At 34.6% G+C, this 17,471-nt stretch overlaps 2 protein-coding genes, 1 long non-coding RNA gene and 1 pseudogene across 5 annotated transcripts in view; all 4 read left to right on the forward strand.

Moving 5' to 3' along the window:
* Window positions 1-4,577, forward strand: part of LOC104242775 (V-type proton ATPase subunit F) — a 24,859-nt gene extending 20,282 nt beyond the window's left edge. For 2 of the 3 annotated variants that reach the window (XM_070160438.1, XM_070160439.1), the window contains exons 3-5: window positions 2,764-2,845; window positions 3,013-3,095; window positions 4,127-4,577. In XM_070160438.1, coding sequence (XP_070016539.1) covers window positions 2,764-2,845; window positions 3,013-3,095; window positions 4,127-4,291 — 330 coding nt within the window. In that variant the 3' untranslated portion in view covers window positions 4,292-4,577. Of the gene's footprint in view, window positions 1-2,040; window positions 2,151-2,763; window positions 2,846-3,012; window positions 3,096-4,126 lie in introns of those variants that run through there. The other variant, XM_009797855.2, reaches the window with a different exon arrangement.
* On the forward strand, window positions 3,103-3,735 carry LOC138880383 (uncharacterized). Its single transcript, XR_011403019.1, has 2 exons — window positions 3,103-3,292; window positions 3,396-3,735. It is a non-coding gene; the product is annotated as an uncharacterized lncRNA (long non-coding RNA).
* A 2,028-nt stretch (window positions 4,578-6,605) lies between the features above and the next one.
* Window positions 6,606-10,034, forward strand: LOC104242774 (probable phosphopantothenoylcysteine decarboxylase; annotated as a pseudogene).
* Window positions 10,035-13,840: 3,806 nt separating this feature from the next.
* LOC104242773 (xyloglucan-specific galacturonosyltransferase 1-like) lies at window positions 13,841-15,911 on the forward strand. The gene is made up of 2 exons (XM_009797854.2): window positions 13,841-14,827; window positions 15,027-15,911. Exons 1-2 carry the CDS (start codon window positions 13,888-13,890, stop codon window positions 15,803-15,805), a joined length of 1,719 nt encoding a protein of 572 aa, XP_009796156.1. The 5' UTR covers window positions 13,841-13,887; the 3' UTR covers window positions 15,806-15,911.
* Window positions 15,912-17,471: the final 1,560 nt, after the last annotated feature.

Consider the following 17,471-nt stretch of genomic DNA (forward strand, 5'->3'; position numbering starts at 1 on the left):
ATAGTTGGGCTGTACCTTCCTTAGGTGTCAAATGTGATGCTGTACCTGGTCGTTTAAATCAGACCTCTATTTCGGTACAACGAGAAGGAGTTTACTATGGTCAGTGCAGTGAGATTTGTGGAACTAATCATGCCTTTATGCCTATCGTCGTAGAAGCTGTTCCTAGGAAAGATTATGGGTCTCGGGTATCCAATCAATTAATCCCACAAACCGGGGAAGCTTAAGCGGAAATGAAAGAGGAGGGTGAGGGAAGCCACTAAATTGAGGGCTTCGCTCGCTCGCTCTAACGCTCGTTTAGTAGACAGCGAGTGGAGTGCATAAGCCCCTTTAGAGATAGGGGTGAGTACTACACGAGCCTTCTCTTGATCCCCACCCACCTCCCGTAGAGGCGGGTCAATATCAATATCTATACCAGAGATTGCTTTTAGCTTTATCTTTTCAGAGACAGGAGAATTCCTTCTGTACTTACAAGAATGCTACTTAGGGAGAAGAATCTCTTGACTCAGGAGCACCTGAATCTATTCCTGTTGGATCTTTACAAGCTTCTCCGGTCCTGGAAGGAAGCCCTACTTTCCTTCCTTCCCCCAGCAGGCAACAACACTGGGAGGAAGACGATCAGGATCTCACGTATGGCAGCTGTTGGAACAAAGTCCGAATCCAAGAGGTACCTACCTAGAAAAAAAAGGGAAACTCACCACTCACTGGTGAAAGAGGAGAGAGAAAGGACCAATTGAAGTCAAACCTCAATTTCTTCTTTTGAATACTACTTATAGATAGTCTTCAGAAGAAGGGTTGGTTAGTTGAATATACCTATTCTTTTCAAGAATAGCCTCCCCTTATCGAAAAGAAGGGTCCGAAGAAGACAGAACTGGCCATCCTTCTCATCCCCCTAAGGAAGTAGAGCGCGGTGAAAGAATTCCGTCGTTCAGTCGAAGGGGTTCAATGAAGGCTGCTGTTGAGGTTTTTATTCCAACTAGCGAGGAATACCCGCTTTCCTTTCGTTCAGCTGCCCTCAACCGCGCCATAGGGACTTCTCAGTGCAAATCCAATTCATTATCATCCACCGAGTATTCTATTTATATAGGCTGAGTTTTGGCCATGTGTTCGTATATCGCGAGACAGTAGATTAAAAAATTAGAGTTCTCTCTGGTCCTTTACTAATACATTCCCGCCTTGTTGGTCAAGGAACCTTGGCTTCAGCTCTCGTCACCTCACTCAATCCTACAGCGGAAACTCGAGTCGAGGCGCTGCAAGCGAGCAAAGAAGCACTTCTTGTAACCAAAACAAAAACCCCATGGATCAGCAAAGGCTTGTTCTGGACCACGCCGCTAGATTGAGACTGCCACCTTCCTATTTGAGTAAGGAATGAATATCGGACCCTACTGACGTAGTCAGCGAAGCTAAGGTTTCGTATGTGTTATATCCTTTCGATCGAGCGAGAACTTATAAGGAAGGCCTTCATTGCCCTTTGAAAAAAGTAAAAAAAAAAGAGCGCTAGGGAAGAGAGAAAGTAGCAGAAGTGCTTCTAGATCTCATGGAATAAGGCAGAATTTCTAACAAAACTTTCCACCTCTTGCTTTCATAGAAAAAAGAATTTAGGAGATGAAATCCCGATTACATTACTGCAGCAACAAGAAAGCAAAGCGTATCCTATCTCGCGCCATCCGAATAGGTTTCAAAGCAAGCAGTACGGCGCAACAGAGGAGCCCATTCAGTATCGTCTTTGTTGAACCTTTATCGGTGGAGGAAAGGAATAGCGATGGATTCCTATAGAGCATCCAGGAAAAAGCAGATTCAATCGGACGACGAATTCTTAGAATTGGTGTGCTTTGACCCCGAGAAGTGCGGTGGGATGGCGGGGATTCCTCCCCTTAACCAGAGGCGGATCCAAGATTTAAACGTTATAGGTTTGGGTTTACGCCGAACCCACTCACCATTTGAGTTGCTGGATTTGAAATTTAATAGTTGTGCCTATTTAGTAGATTTCTTAACACGTGTGCACGGTCTGAGCCAAAACTACTGGGTTTGGCTGATCACATAGCTTAAGCTTATATTGTACATCTGGTGCAAATCTGGATAAGTCGAGCAGTGGGCTTTGGATACCGATGCTTAAAGCAAAAAGCAAAAAAAAAAAATTGCAACTATATCTTGTCTGGTTAATGAGCTTTATCAGTTCTTTTTCTGGGTTTATTGTAGGATGCTTTGTAATTTGTGTAGATTGTTGGTTCTTCTCCCTTTTGTTCTTCTCAAAGATTTTGCTACTTAAGATCTGAACTGTTGATGTATACCAACCATTTAATTTGCTGATTTGGAATTTTGGATGCTTTGATCGACTTATGCCTTAGCTTTTTTCTTGTTTTTGGCCCGAATGGATTCATTATAGTAAATGATAGTGAATTACTTGAGTATGTTCTCTTAAACGTTATTTCTGATTCTAATGTACTACAAAAGTGGAGACATCAAGTATACTGTTACAACCCCTTCTCCACAAGTCTATTCCTCTTATTTTTTGGCCATCGTGGAGGAGTTGGAATTTAAAATTTATATTCTCAGTAGTGTAGCTTGCTAACTTGTTAAAGGCAACGCTATGTGGAATGCGGTTCTATTTGTGATATTCTTGATTTGCAATATTAAATACACTGCAGCAGAAATTATTGTCTGCTTGTCATCGTGAAGTCTTTTGATGATTAAATGCTTAATGTACATTTAAATATCTTGAGATAAATAGACTTTCATTCTGGTGGAAATAACTTGTTAATGTAGGATACAATCACTGGATTTTTATTGGCCGGAGTTGGCAATGTTGATTTGAGGAGGAAAACTAACTACCTTATTGTGGATTCGAGTAGGTTTTCAACTTTTGATTTTCTGATTTCCTAAGATTTTGATTTAATAACTGAAGAAACTATGAAATAAAGACAATCAAGATTGCTTTATTAGGATAATTAAGTCCTTGCCAGTGATGGAGCTTTTTCATTTTTTCTCTTTTATTTATTATTTATTATGGTGTAGAGACAACGGTGAAGCAGATCGAAGATGCTTTTAAAGAATTCACCACAAGGGAGGACATTGCAATAGTGTTAATCAGCCAATATGTAAGTTTTTATTCTATTTTGCCTCTTGTTTTATCGGTGTACATAGCATCATTTCAGCTGCTGGCTATAACTTTCTTGTGGAGAATGTTGAACAGTAATTATCATGTTAGTGCATATTGGAGGGGCATGATAGGCTAGCTATGAAATTGTGAAGTACCTCGTGACAGGGCAAAACTTCCACTGTCATAGACCCAAAGGTAGCTTGATTTGAGAAACCTGATAAGTGGGCAATGAATATTGAATTGTAATCAGTGTGTGATGTAGGAAGTTAGGCTTCATTTTTTTATCTTTATGTGGCAGTTCCCCCCTTGCCTGGTATACTTGGATTGCAAATTCAACCTTGAATGGCTTCTGTAAACCAAAATTGAGGAGTCATTACCATATAATGCCAACTTCATGACTGCAAGTACCAATACCTTTGGCTGGTATGAGAGGTGGAAGGCTGGAGGAAAGTGAGGAAAGAGGAGGACCATTTGTCTAATATGAGATTGTCGACACTAATGAAATCATGAATTACCTGTTAGTTACACCTAACAACTTCAGAGAAGTACAAACACTTTCCGTTGATTTGGTTTCTGCAGTCAAAACATTTCAGTATTTGTTTAATGCTATTGACTCCAGTAACGTATTTCAAAATGTACTACATATAACTACTAAACGTGCATTCTGGTGACAGTAATCAATTCTATATTGTTTTTATAACCGTGGTGTCCGGGCCAGCTTGCGCGCATATCGACTAGTTTCACGGGCTACCTGCTACCTCCCACTAGCGTAGGTATCGGGTAATTCTTCCCATTAAAGCGTGGATAAATGGGAAGAAATCACCTAGTATTTTTGCCGCTGCTGGGATTTGAAGTTGAGACGTCATGGTTCAATTCAACATTTTTGAACTTTAATTGTTGTTGTTTTCTCTAAATATTAGCAATTTGTATGTTGTGCCTCTGCGTCCCTTCAGGGCAACTAGCTGCACTCTTGCGCCTATTCTGAATCAAAGTTCCAGCTAACTATATCCACTGGCTTTACATATTCAGGTCGCAAACATGATCAGATTCTTGGTTGATAGCTACAATAAACCAATTCCAGCCATTCTGGAGATTCCTTCAAAGGACCATCCATATGATCCTGCTCATGACTCTGTTCTTTCACGAGTGAAGTACCTCTTCTCTACTGAATCAGTGGCATCTGGAAGACGATGAGAGAAAAATGGTTTACATATGCCCCAATCATTAGTTCACCATTTTATTATGCTTCTTCGTCATCATTGTCCTAAGATTATTCCTTAATCTTGATAAGTCTTAACTGGCATTTGTTGTTCAATTTCTTATTTACTGCAACTTTTTACAACCTAAGTCGTGATGAACAGAGTGAATAATTTATCTTTACAGTAAGTCGAGCGTTTGCAACTCTACTGAGTTTGCACTTATTATACATTAATCTTGAGATGGAAGTAGTGTTTGCAACTCTACTGAGTTTTCACATTAATCTTGGGGTGGCGTTTTACCAGCACAATAGACTTGTACTGTATGCTTTCCGGATAATGAGTCAAGATTTGGGTTTTGGTGTTTGCTTCAATGCATTAAGTCTAACAGGTCACTTTCACAATGATCTTGAATCTGTTTTCAGTCAAGTCATTGCTTTTTAGCCGGTATTTGATTCGATATTACGTATCAGATTGGTGGACATGTTGTGGCTGATAAAAATCAAAGCCATGGTCTACTAGGGTGTCATGCTAACTTAAATTTGAATGTATTATTCTATTAACGGGTCATCGACGCAGTATTTACTAGTTTCCTTGGGTCAAAATGAGTTGAAGAGCAGGTCATAACTCAAAAACCATTTTTCTATGTTTTTCTTTTTTCTTTTTAGATCTCCAACTATATAATTTAATTGTACAAAGAAATGATATTTTGTTCACTATAGAATAAATATAGCCTAACGCAAAAAAACTAATTTATTTATTTTATTTTTATTTCTTCTAAATTTTGACAAAACTTTCTTATGAAATGAGTCATACTAATAATCTAGACCTTGATCAAGCCTTTTAGATGGGCTGTTTTAGGTTATACAATGTTTGAAATAAATACACACTTGTTCAAGTTTGGCGACGAATCATTTGTGAAACTAAATTGTACTATGAATAAGAGGGGCGAAATCATGCTGGAAGGATAGATTTAGGACCACCGTTTATATTGACCCCGTTAAGAAAAAATTTGAAAAAATAGCGTTAGATTTTTGAAGCACCAGGAATCATAAGGATCACCAGAATTTTCAGTCACATTGCTAAAATTTTTTAGTGATCATCAGTCACATTGTCAAGATCACTGTCAAAAATTCAGGTGATCATCTGGTTTTGAACAGAAATCCTCACATGATTATGGTGATCACCGAGTTTTTGACCAGAGTTCTTGACAATCACCTCAAAAACCTAGCGATCACCAGGAGCATACTTCCAAATTCTAATGTGGAGGCTATTTTCTGAGATATTTTCTTAGCGGGATCAAAATCTAAATGGTAACACCTAAAGATCCAATAGCACGGGCTAGCCAGTTTTCGGACTGGTAATTGAAAAATAGCCAGCATTTGCAAAGTCATTGAAAAATAGCCAATATTTTGCTGCAACACGAAAAGTTCCAGCATAATATATTGGAGATTGGAGCACCTATGTATGAACTTCAATCATATTATGCTGGACATTGGAACTCCAGTATATTATGCTGGAAGTCCTGTATATTATACTGGAAGTCCAGTATATTATACTGGAAATATTTCCCGTATTTTGAACAATGTTTTCGTTCTGATTTATCTTTGTATGAAAAGTGATTAAATTTCGATTACTTTTGAAATTGTGGCTATTTTTCAATGACCACTTATAAATTTGGCTATTTTTAAATTTCTTCCGCAAATCACCTAAGAGGTTCTTAATGATTTACTGTTGGGTCAAAAGATAGAGGCCCAAAATAGAGTCCAACAATTGGCTTTTGCTGTCGGGCGAAGTGCATTAGTAGCCACTTTTAAGCTCGCTATTTAAGATATATTCACAATTCATAATGTATTTAAAAATTAGTCAATTTATCCAAATTTCAGGTAGTGTCCTGAATTTTGAGCTGCTAATTTAAAACTTAGGACAAAGTGTCCTAAATTTAATTTCTGAACTGCTAATTTAAAATTCAAGATATAAAATTTGAATTTGAGTACATAATTTTGGAACTTTAGAACACAATGTACTAAAATTTGAACTTTGAGCTTAAACTTGGGGACGTAGGGAAAGAGCACAAACAACTGGCTTATCCGCCCTTCTCACACTACAAAATTGATCTGAACCCGACTTCCTATTGGGGTTTCTCAGCTCCGCGGAAGTAAACAGAGTACTGACTTTTGGATTTCGGTTTGGGCATCTATACATACACCCTTGTAGTTGCTAGGGCTGTTGACTGTTGTTGTTTACACATTTTGCACTTCGATTTTTGTGTCCAAGCACGTCTACTTGAACCTGCGGTCGATAAGGTAAGTTTACTACTCTTTATCTTCTTCTCTTATGCGTTTTTTCCCCAGTATTTTCTGTTTCCGTTTTATGAAAGTAAAATTCAAGCTGATTCCCTTAAACTTCTTGAGTCTATTTTTTCCTGTTGGCTGAGTGGTGCTTAATATTTTCTTTGTGAATTATATATATTGTTATAATTCTAGATGCATTGTGAATTCTCGGTGCATGCATCAAATGAATAAGTTCATGCCATATGTCTTATACATAAGGTCTATCATTTAATCTAGTTACTTAATGAGTATAATTTTACTTCAATTTATCAATTGATCGTACCATGGTAAATAAACATAATTTTATGCATGCACTAGGTCTAAGTAAATTCTTTTTGCATTGGAGTCAAGCTTTGAGTTAAGAGACTCTTTTGTCACTTAGGGGTCGTTTGGTAAGGTGTATAAGAATAGTGCGGAATAAGGTGTATTAGTAATGCATGAATTAGTAATGCATGGGTTAGTAATGCAAGCATTAGTTATGCAAATATTATTTCTTATCTATTGTTTGGTGTGGTGTATTAAAATTATAATGCATTGCATAATTTTTAAGAAAAATAGTTGCTTACAAAAATGCCCTCCATATTCTCTAGCTTTAAGGGACTTTAAGGACAATTTTGTCTTTAACCATGCTAATGCATGCATTAAAGCCTTGGTATTACTAATGCCATGGTTTTCTATGCATTACTTATGCATAAGTTAATGCCAAGTATGATGTATTAGTTATACACAAGTTGAAAAAATGTACCAAACAAGGTATTAGTAATGCATAGAACTAATGCTTGCATTATTTTTTCTAATACCTCCTACCAAACGACCCCTTAATGTGATCAGAGGTGGATGCAGTGTATTGGTATCGGGTTCATCTGAACCACTACTTTTAATGCGGAGCATAAATTTGTGTATAAAAATTCCCTAAAATTGCAACACAAAGTAGGTATGAACCCATAACTTTAAATATATAATGGGTTCAATGTTATGAACCTTCAAGATTGAACTTATAAAGCTTAAATTATGGATCCGCCTCTAAATGAACAAAGAACTAGTTTTGTGACTTTAATGGGATAGTGGGTAAAATTCAGTAATTATACGTGAAATGTAGACTCTACTTTACCTTCTATTTTTGTTGGATTTTGGAATGTGGTACTAAACCATGGATGGGATTTCATTTATGTATCCATTGGCGTTTGAACTTTGAAGTGAACCCTGGAAGGCATTAATGCAGAATAATTTAAAATTATGCTTTGTGATGCTAGAAGGCGAGTTTGACTAATTCCTACCTATCCTTCATTTTTATAAAGAATGGGTGCTTTAGTATGCAAAGTTGGTTCTTTGATATATTATTTCTCTCCTGAATACTACTTGATTTGGATCTCTGCATAAAGGGAGAGAGCTGTCCTTTTTCTTATTGTTGTGGATGGAGTTTTTGTTTGCAAATATGAGTACTTATAGGGAGTCACAGCATCATAATCAACCCCATTGAAAATGGAAAGAGAGATCTCGAATGAATGGAAATAGAGATTTATAAGGTTGTTAAATTATGCTAGTTATCTCTGTCTTATCTGCTGCTGCTATCTCTCTTAGGTGTCTTTCTCTTGATACAAATTTAAAAGTCATTCGAACTTTCGCATTTTGTAAGACAGATGGAGCCTATAACTTCAGAGGTCGAAAGACACCTAGTTAACAATGCTTCACAGAAACCTCGGATTCTGCTTGCTGCAAGTGGAAGTGTGGCAACAATCAAGTTTGCAAATCTATGTCATTGCTTTTCTCAATGGGCAGAAGTCAAAGCAGTAGCAACAAAAGCTTCTCTTCATTTCATAGACAAACTGTCATTTCCAAAAGATGTCGTCCTTTATACACGAATGGTCCACTTGGAATAAAGTAGGTGATAGCGTGCTACTCATTGAGCTCCGTAGATGGGCTGATATCATGGTTATTGCCCCTTTGTCAGCAAACACGCTTGGAAAGGTGATATTTTGTTATATCCTTTTATTCATAATTTTTTTTCCATGATTTGGGGTACATTCTGCTGCAGAAATGAATTTTGTTCTCTTATACTATTAACATTAGTAGTATTACTAAGTTCAGATAAATGTTTAGAATGAACTTAAATGTTCAAAAATGACTAAAATTGGCTGAGGAACAGTCACTTATTGAAGTTATTATCATGGAATTTGGTTCCCTGAATACTATACTCGTGTGCTGGGTTTGATGTTGTTGTTGTTGAATACTCGTGTGCCCATGAGCAATCCTGAAATTGGAAAAAGTGACAAGACTGGAAATTCATTTTAAAACAGACGCACCCAAGGGGGTGGCCTAGTGGTCAATAAAATGGGTTGAGAACCACAATGTCTCAGGTTCAAATCCGAGCGAAGGCAAAAACCCTTGGTGATTTCTTCCAATCTGTCCAAGCCCATGGAATTAGTCAAGGTGCTGGACCGGACACCACAGTTATTAAAAAAATAAATAATTTAAAAAAGACATCCAGAATTGTCTGATATTAACATAAAATATGTGAAGGATTTAGTATCTCCTGCTATACAGTCATTTGAGGCTAGTAGCCTACTCTTCATTTATTTTTGCACATAAATTGAGATGTGATTTTCTGTTTGTAGATTGCTGGTGGATTGTGTGATAACTTGCTGACCTGCATTGTGCGAGCATGGGACTAGGATAAACCCCTCTTTGTGGCACCAGCCATGAATACATTAATGTGGAATAACCCATTCACCGAGCGGCACCTTATGATAATTGATGAGCTTGGCATCTCTCTTATACCACCGGTACCAAAGAGGCTAGCCTGTGGAGATTATGGAAATGGAGCAATGGCGGAGCCTTCTCTCATCTTCTCAACTGTAAGACACTGTGTACATTCACGATCACAATCGGGAAGCAGCACCATATAATGATCCATGTATCATGAAAATTCATTCATCGTTTCATCCAAGGCATAGATATTGCTGCTGAAGTTTGCCACAAGAATGTTTGTCCCGAGGGATCCTATCCTGTTGGGACAATTCTCTTCATGGCTTGGCATGTTGGTCTTCTTCTTGTTCTTTCGCCTTCCTACTATCTTGTTTGTACTAGTAGGAGCTACTCGCGTCTTAGGTTTACTTTCATTTTGTATAATAGCTGCTAAAAATGGATGCAATCATGGACAGACATGTGGAAAACAGATGCAGCTCTTCGATTAGTGTAGCAAATGAGGCTGGAAACTCAATATATTTGGACTTTGGTGAGTAGGTTTACTTGTACAAATTTGTTGCTCTTAGATTCTCAGGTTTCTCATACTATGTAAACCTTTGCTGCACCTGCGGACATTTTAAAACTTTATTGGAGGCGTACACAAAGGTAAACCATGTGAACAACTGAAGATTTATGGGGCAAAAAGGAAGAAATCATACTAAACATTCTTTATGTGATACCTCCTAAACTTTTCAGACACTCACAGGTCATTTGAGTGATACAGAAATTTTAACTTCTTATCTTGGTGAGTGAATTGGCCTCCAAAAGAAAATATAAAAAATACCCCTGATGCACCAGGTGGGAATTGAACCCAGGTCTGTAGCATGGCAGGGTACTATACTACCACTAGACCACTAGTGCGTTGTTGTTACAGTACATTAAAATAAAATATATCATCATAGTTGAGTGATAAATTTAGCAAGTGCACACTAAATTTATATCATATATTCACGGATTTGGTGAAGCACAGGATGTGCATAACCTTTTTGTGTATATAATCCATTGTACGTCTGGTCACTTGTATTGCATTTGCATACGTGGTAAAGCGTTTTATTTTTTGAAAAATGTTGCATGTGAATATGTGATTCTTAAATTGCCTAAATTTAGATTCACTTTTAAAATCTGGACCAAAAGATTATATATTTTTCTCTCAACTATTAGTAAACATTTTTGTTTCATGTGACGTACTTAAAGTTTCTAAAATTTCTAGACATAAAATTCCATTGTATATCTACATAATAGAACTGAGATAGAAAATATATATTTATATTAAACCATCTTATTCTCATAATTTCACTTTTTTTTTCTCTGCTCGGATAATTATCCTTATCTAAATTTGTGTTTTCTGAACTCAATTTGCTTACTCTTAAGAATTAGGTACGTTAGATAAGAAGTCAAAATAAGAAGGAAAAATTACTTTAGATATTGTAATTATCATTCGTAGCTATACTTTTAGAAAATTATCATTTGTAGCTATATTTGAATTTTATATCAAATTCAGTACTGAAATAAGAGCAAAGCTCTTATAGCTCGATTTGTTAGAGCGCCCACTTAGTAAGCAGAATATGGAGTTCGACTCTCAATCAGAGGATTCTATTTTCTGTATTTCGCTTTGGTCGTATTCGTTGTGCGAACGAATTCAGTCGATACAAGTTATAGCCTATGTCTAAACCCTTATATTTTGCCTTGGTTGTATTCATTGCGCGAACAAATACAGTTGATGCATGAGATATTCGTTGTGCGTCTGAATACAATTGATACAAGTTGGTAATAATTGAATGGAAATTAAGCAAACTATAATTATGTATGATAATTAGGCTCTAAGTACTTTGCAAAAATTCCTCAAATAAGAACATATCTGATGAATCTATTTGGGATTTGGCAATATCACTTCCCATCACAGATTATTGGGGTATTATTTTTCTATTTCATCTTATTAATTCACCCACTGACATCTGTACGAGGATAACACATTTCTTAAAACAAAAAATTAGTACAGCTAGATTGTAAAGTTAATGTTAAGAAATAATAATATTCTTTTAATTTTCGTGGTACACCATTATATCCTATATCTTTTACATATTTTGGAGAAGTCAACTAAGCGAGTATCTTAAACTTTAATTTAAGAGGCAATTAATGAAACGAACCTGCATTAAACAGCATAGATTAGCGAGACAAGTGTACATGTGATGGCCATTTAATATAGGTGAAGTACAATTAATATAAAATTACAATAGCTGACCAATTGACAATTCCCAAGTGTAAACCCCATTTTCTTCTTCTTCTTTAATATTACCACCTGCCAAATTAATCATTTACTAACCTAATACACATGCATTAGAACTTGAAAAACAAGAGGTTAAGTGAGATTAACCTTTGCTTTTTATTTTTGTCTTGTCATTTTTTCATGTATTTTTCTTTCCAGCGTCTATTAATCCACCTCTCCACTTAGGTAGTATTTGGCTTTTTATTTTTTTTTATTTTTTTTATAGAGAGAATCGTGTTTAAGGTATTTTGAAAATAGTGGTTTTCTAATCTATCTATACTATATTAAAAGCACGAAGACCTTTAGCGAAATATCGTTCGCCTTTTTTACTCTTTAAAATATAGAGTTCACATTAGATAAAATAGTAATTTAAGTATTCAATTAATATTTAAAAATAATCACTTAATTAATTCTCCTATAATTTAGGAATAGCTATCTAATTATTCTCCTATTATTAACCATCTAGGAAAGGCAATAAAATTTTGCCTAAATATTTTCCTATTCGTTCTACTCCCTACGTATGTTGGAGTAGTTTATAGCTTTAAGGTTTTGGAGACCCTTTTTGCAATTAAAAATTCTGCCTAGCCTAAATTTTCGCCCCTATGTTGGAGTATTGAATGCGTTTATTTTGTAGTTAATATCTTTTAGGTTTAGGAGATATTTTTGGTTAAATTTTTTTGCCTTAAATCACACACACAATTTTCTTTTTGGTTAGGAGACTTTATTATTTGGTAAAATTCACGTTATGTACGTTGCGTGTGCACCTAATCTCAATATATAAGTATGCTTACTAAAAGTTATATTCGAGTATAAAATAAAAACTTTAAATTTTTGAAATTGATGTATATTCAAATTCTAACTTTTCAGTTTTAGCAAGAATACATAACTTTTAAAGATCTAAGAGCATTTCTAAAAAAATTGAAAAGTTATTTTTAAGTTCATTTAATAGACAGAATGCAATATTTTTTCTTTCTTGCGAGCAAAATACATGTTGTTATATTTTTTAATCAATATATATATATATATATAAAAGCACAAAGCCTCATAGCGAAATATTAATAAACCTTTTTACCCTTAAAAATAAATTTCAAATAGGATAACATTGGCATTTAATCATTTTTCGTAATAATTATAATTTGAAATCAATTATAATATTATGATAAAATTATTAACCTAATTGTCCATTTTTATTGATTACTACATAACGAATCATAATATACATGGTTATTAAGACAAAAACAATATTCATAAGATATTCTAATTTCAAATTACTAATAAATTCTTTTGTATAGGTTAACTTAATTTGTTACTTAAATAAATATTATTAGAAAAGATCATGAATAAATGAATAAAATTCTTTATATGTGTGCTAATTTCATGATCAATATTTATCATTGAAATTCAAGAACTCAAACTTTTACTTAATATTATTTTTGTGACTAAAACCATGTTTGATTATTATTTATATGTTTAAAAAAAATAATTCTCATCAATATAGGGTATAATAAAAAGTAAATTATTGTTTACTCAAAATCTGCTGCCTTGGACGTCACCGAGGTATAACCGACATATTCAGGACAAAAAGATTTATTTATTCTCATCGCCTATCTACGAATTACTAATATATACGAAAATCTCTATCCCCCGCAAATTTTGAAAGTTTTGGGGATTTGTGATTTGCGCATTTTTATATTTCGAAGCTTGGCAAATGCAATGTCTTGAGTTTACAAATATACACTACATTCAAGTGGTAAATTATTATCCGCCAGATATTTATGTAAAAATATATACTACTATTAAAATGTCACACTTGGAAAGTTTTGTCTTTGAGCCCGGAGATAAAGAAGAAGCGCTTTGCCTCGTTAGAGCGCCTACTCAACATGAATTCAAGTTAGTCATCGGACTAGTATACTTCAAATACACAAGTATTAAACAAAAAAGAAAATATTAATGAACAAGTCAACTTTCTCTTTAAATTCTTCTAATATTCTTTGCCCTTATTTGCCGGCCTACCCATCTCACAAAAAATATAAAAAGATACAATTTGTAACTATGTGACTTTGACCCCTTATTAGACTGGGTAGCGACTAAGATAATTAAAAAGAAAAAATTTGCTTTAAGTTCCTTTCTTAAGTATATATCTAAGTGCATGGATCCTATAGACGTGCCCTCAATGTTGGTATTTGTCATGCTACTACGTGCTTTCATGTTCAGCCATTTTCTAAATTGAGCCCGAATTAACAAAATATCATGTCCAGTTTAGAAGAAATTAAAAGCATACTAGAAGAGAAAGGATCAAGAAAATCCTTGTTAGTAACCAAGAAAATGACCTCTTCTCTTTCCAAAAAGAGAGCTAGGCTTTCCAAAAAAGAACTTGGCACCTTCTTTTATTCTATCCTAGCTAAACTTCTATGTCTTATCCCTATTGCAATCCTCTTCTTTCTTTTAATCTTCTTTTGGTCTTCTTCTACCACCATTATTTCTGGTAAAATTATCCATCTTTGCTTCCAATCCCGAAAACTCAATGATCTTTATTGTATTTCTGCTGGAACACAACCAAATCTTGAAACACCAATTAGCTCCTTTTCTAACGGTAGTTTTCCATCCGTTAATGGTACTGCAACGAAATTGGTTAATGATTTGCAACAAAAATCTACACGTCTTGGAATACCGATACCACCAGGGTACCATGCTTTCAGAAATGGCATGGTTAAAAGCGACGAGGAATTGTTAGTGGCTTATAATGATGTGGAAGATCAACTAATGGTGCATCGATCGTGGACATCGAGCCAAAACAATGCAAAGTGTGATGGTAGGGGAATATATGTGTATGAATTGCCAACAAAGTTCAACAAAGATTTGGTATCTCAGTGTGCTGACATGGTTCCTTGGGTTGATCTCTGTAGTTTCTTTAGCAATGATGCAATGGGTGAGCCAGTAGAAAAGCTAGGAAAAGGATGGTACCAAACTCATCAGTATTCATTGGAGTTGATATTTCACTCCAGGATTTTGAATCATCCTTGTAGAGTAATGAACAGAAGTGAAGCAGAGTTATTTTATGTGCCTTTCTATGCTGGACTTGATGTCTTGAGATGGCATTTCAAGAATGTTTCAAATGATGTCAAGGACTCTCTCGGACTAGACCTTGCAAAATGGCTCGAGTCTCAACCAACTTGGTTTAAGAGATCAGGTAAAATAGAACATTTAAATTTGATGGTTTCAATCTTTAAAATACTTGCACGGAACTCAATGTATCATTGAAATTATAAGTTCAGAACTTAATATTTGTTGAAATATAGTGAATCTTTTTACATGCATATACATGTTCTGTTTGTGAAATATTGGGTTCAGTTGAACCTATAACACGTGAGCTACATTTGCCTCTGCAGGTAAAGACCATGTATTTGTCCTTGGAAAAATTTCTTGGGACTTCAGAAGATATAACAATTCCGATTGGGGAAGTAGGTTCTTGGAGCTAGACGAAATGCAGAATCCAGTCAAGCTGTTGATAGAACGACAACCATGGCATCTTAACGACATAGGAATACCTCATCCGACTTATTTCCACCCACAATCAGATGATGATATAATAACATGGCAGCTGAAAATCATTAAGGCAAATCGAAAAAGCCTCGTGAGCTTTGCTGGTGCACCAAGACCTGATGCACCAGAAAGCATTAGGTCGATCTTGATCAACCAGTGCATTTCAATAGAAACTGGTGAATGCAGATTCTTGAATTGTAGTTCGGGTGCATGTGATCAACCCGAGTCCATCATCGAGCTGTTCATGGAATCTGAATTCTGTTTGCAGCCTCCGGGTGATAGCCCGACGAGAAAATCAGTATTTGATTCTCTGATATCGGGTTGCATTCCGGTTATATTTGATCCATTTACAGCATACTATCAATATCCTTGGCATTTACCAGAAGATTACAAGAAGTATTCAATTTTCATAGATCAAGAAGATGTGAGAAATATGAAAGTCAATGTTGTGGAGACGCTTATGAAAATTCCTGCGGGGGAAAGAGAGAAAATGAGAAGATACATCATTTATGAATTATTACCTGGATTGGTGTACGGAGATCCAAAATCTAAGCTGGAGAAATTCCAAGATGCATTCTCTATAACAATGAATAATCTGCTTGAAAGGTTGACCAGATTGGAATAATGACAAAACTATTTGTGTTTGTTTTGTTGTTTGAGTTGAGTCACGTCTGTATCTTGCTTCTGTACCAGGAAATCGAGGAGATTTTGTCTCCAAGGGGAATACAAATTCTAATCATTTTACAGGCTCACACTTCTTACTCAAAGTACTTATTTGTTCTTTTTTTTTTTTTAAATGAAACTCCAAATAGTAGATACACTTATAGCATGTTTGAAAAGCTACGTAGGAATTGAATTTGGGTGTAATTAGATGTAGTTACACAGTTTAGCATGTTTGTATAGCCAAGTAACTACTTGGTCAACATGAAATTGGGTCTTATTGGAGAAGTGTAATTACACTCTTCAATTCTTAAGGGGAGGTGAGAATTCGTGGTAATTACACAAAGTAATTACAAGATTACTTTTTAATTTTTTTGTTTTTATTTTAATTTTTTTTCTTTATAAATTTTTATTTCCATTATTTTAATTTTTGTTTTATTTTATTTTTACTTTTTAATTCTTTTCTAATTTTGGAATATATTTTTGTGTACATCTATTTTTTTTATTTCTCTACCTTTACTTCTTGTGATTCCATGAAACTGCTCGTGTATTCTATTTTTTATTTGTTTTATTTCTTCATTTAGCGTAATTGTGTTATTATTCTAGTTTTTGAAACTACACCTCCCAATATTAAAAATAATGAGCCATTAACAAACTTGTCATAAAATGAGTGATGTCATTAAAGTAGAATTTCGTCGTTCAATGAGGTTATAAACTTATTATGTTTCCTAATCTTAAGTTGTATTGGAACTTACTTTAATTATGTTGGAACTTGACATATGTTAAAGTATTTTTTTTTTTTTTTGGGATTTTGAAATTGTGTTATATTTATGGTTTCAATTTACTTCTATTAGTGCTATTGACTTGTTATTTCACATTGCATGTTGTTTATTTTTTACTTAGAATTGATAGATTAGTTTTGTCAAACATTTGCATAATGTTGTGATATTATATTTATAAATATTAATTTATTTTATCAAACATGCATTCCATGCATGATGTTCGTACAAAATGTATGTTTTTAGTTTTTATAATTAATTAAACTAAATATTATTAATTTGAAAAATATATATCAATTATTTTTACAATATTAGTTATAAATATATGATTGCTAATTAGTGTATATTCAAAAAAATTATGCATCTTAAATACCAAATCTAATATCATTTATACTTATAAAAAATTATTTATACGCATATATTTATTATATTAACTTTTAAGTTTTGATAATTGCTTCATTTAAAATTTAATCTAACTGTGTAATTTCATTGCAACCAAACAGTACTTGTAATTATACTACAATTACGTTGTGATAACAAACAAGTCGTCGTAATTACTAGGTTGTGTAATTACTATTTTAGTAATTACATTAATTCCACTTACAGGGTGACTTTCCAAACAGACCTTTAATATACAAATATTTATTACTAATTTTCTCCAGCTCTTCTCCTCTTTTCTTCCTTTTGCTTTTCATTTTTACGGTATTGATGATCATCTTGGGGGGAGGGGGAGGGGGGAGGGGGAGAGGTGGGGAAATAGGGGGAGGATAGGATCTTCTAACTTGTAAGTAGATGCAATTGGCAGACCCAGAATTTTCATCAAGCAGGTTCAAAATGCAAAGAAATAAATAT

This window comes from Nicotiana sylvestris, chromosome 10 (genome assembly GCF_000393655.2).
Source record: "Nicotiana sylvestris chromosome 10, ASM39365v2, whole genome shotgun sequence".
Lineage (NCBI taxonomy): Eukaryota > Viridiplantae > Streptophyta > Magnoliopsida > Solanales > Solanaceae > Nicotiana > Nicotiana sylvestris.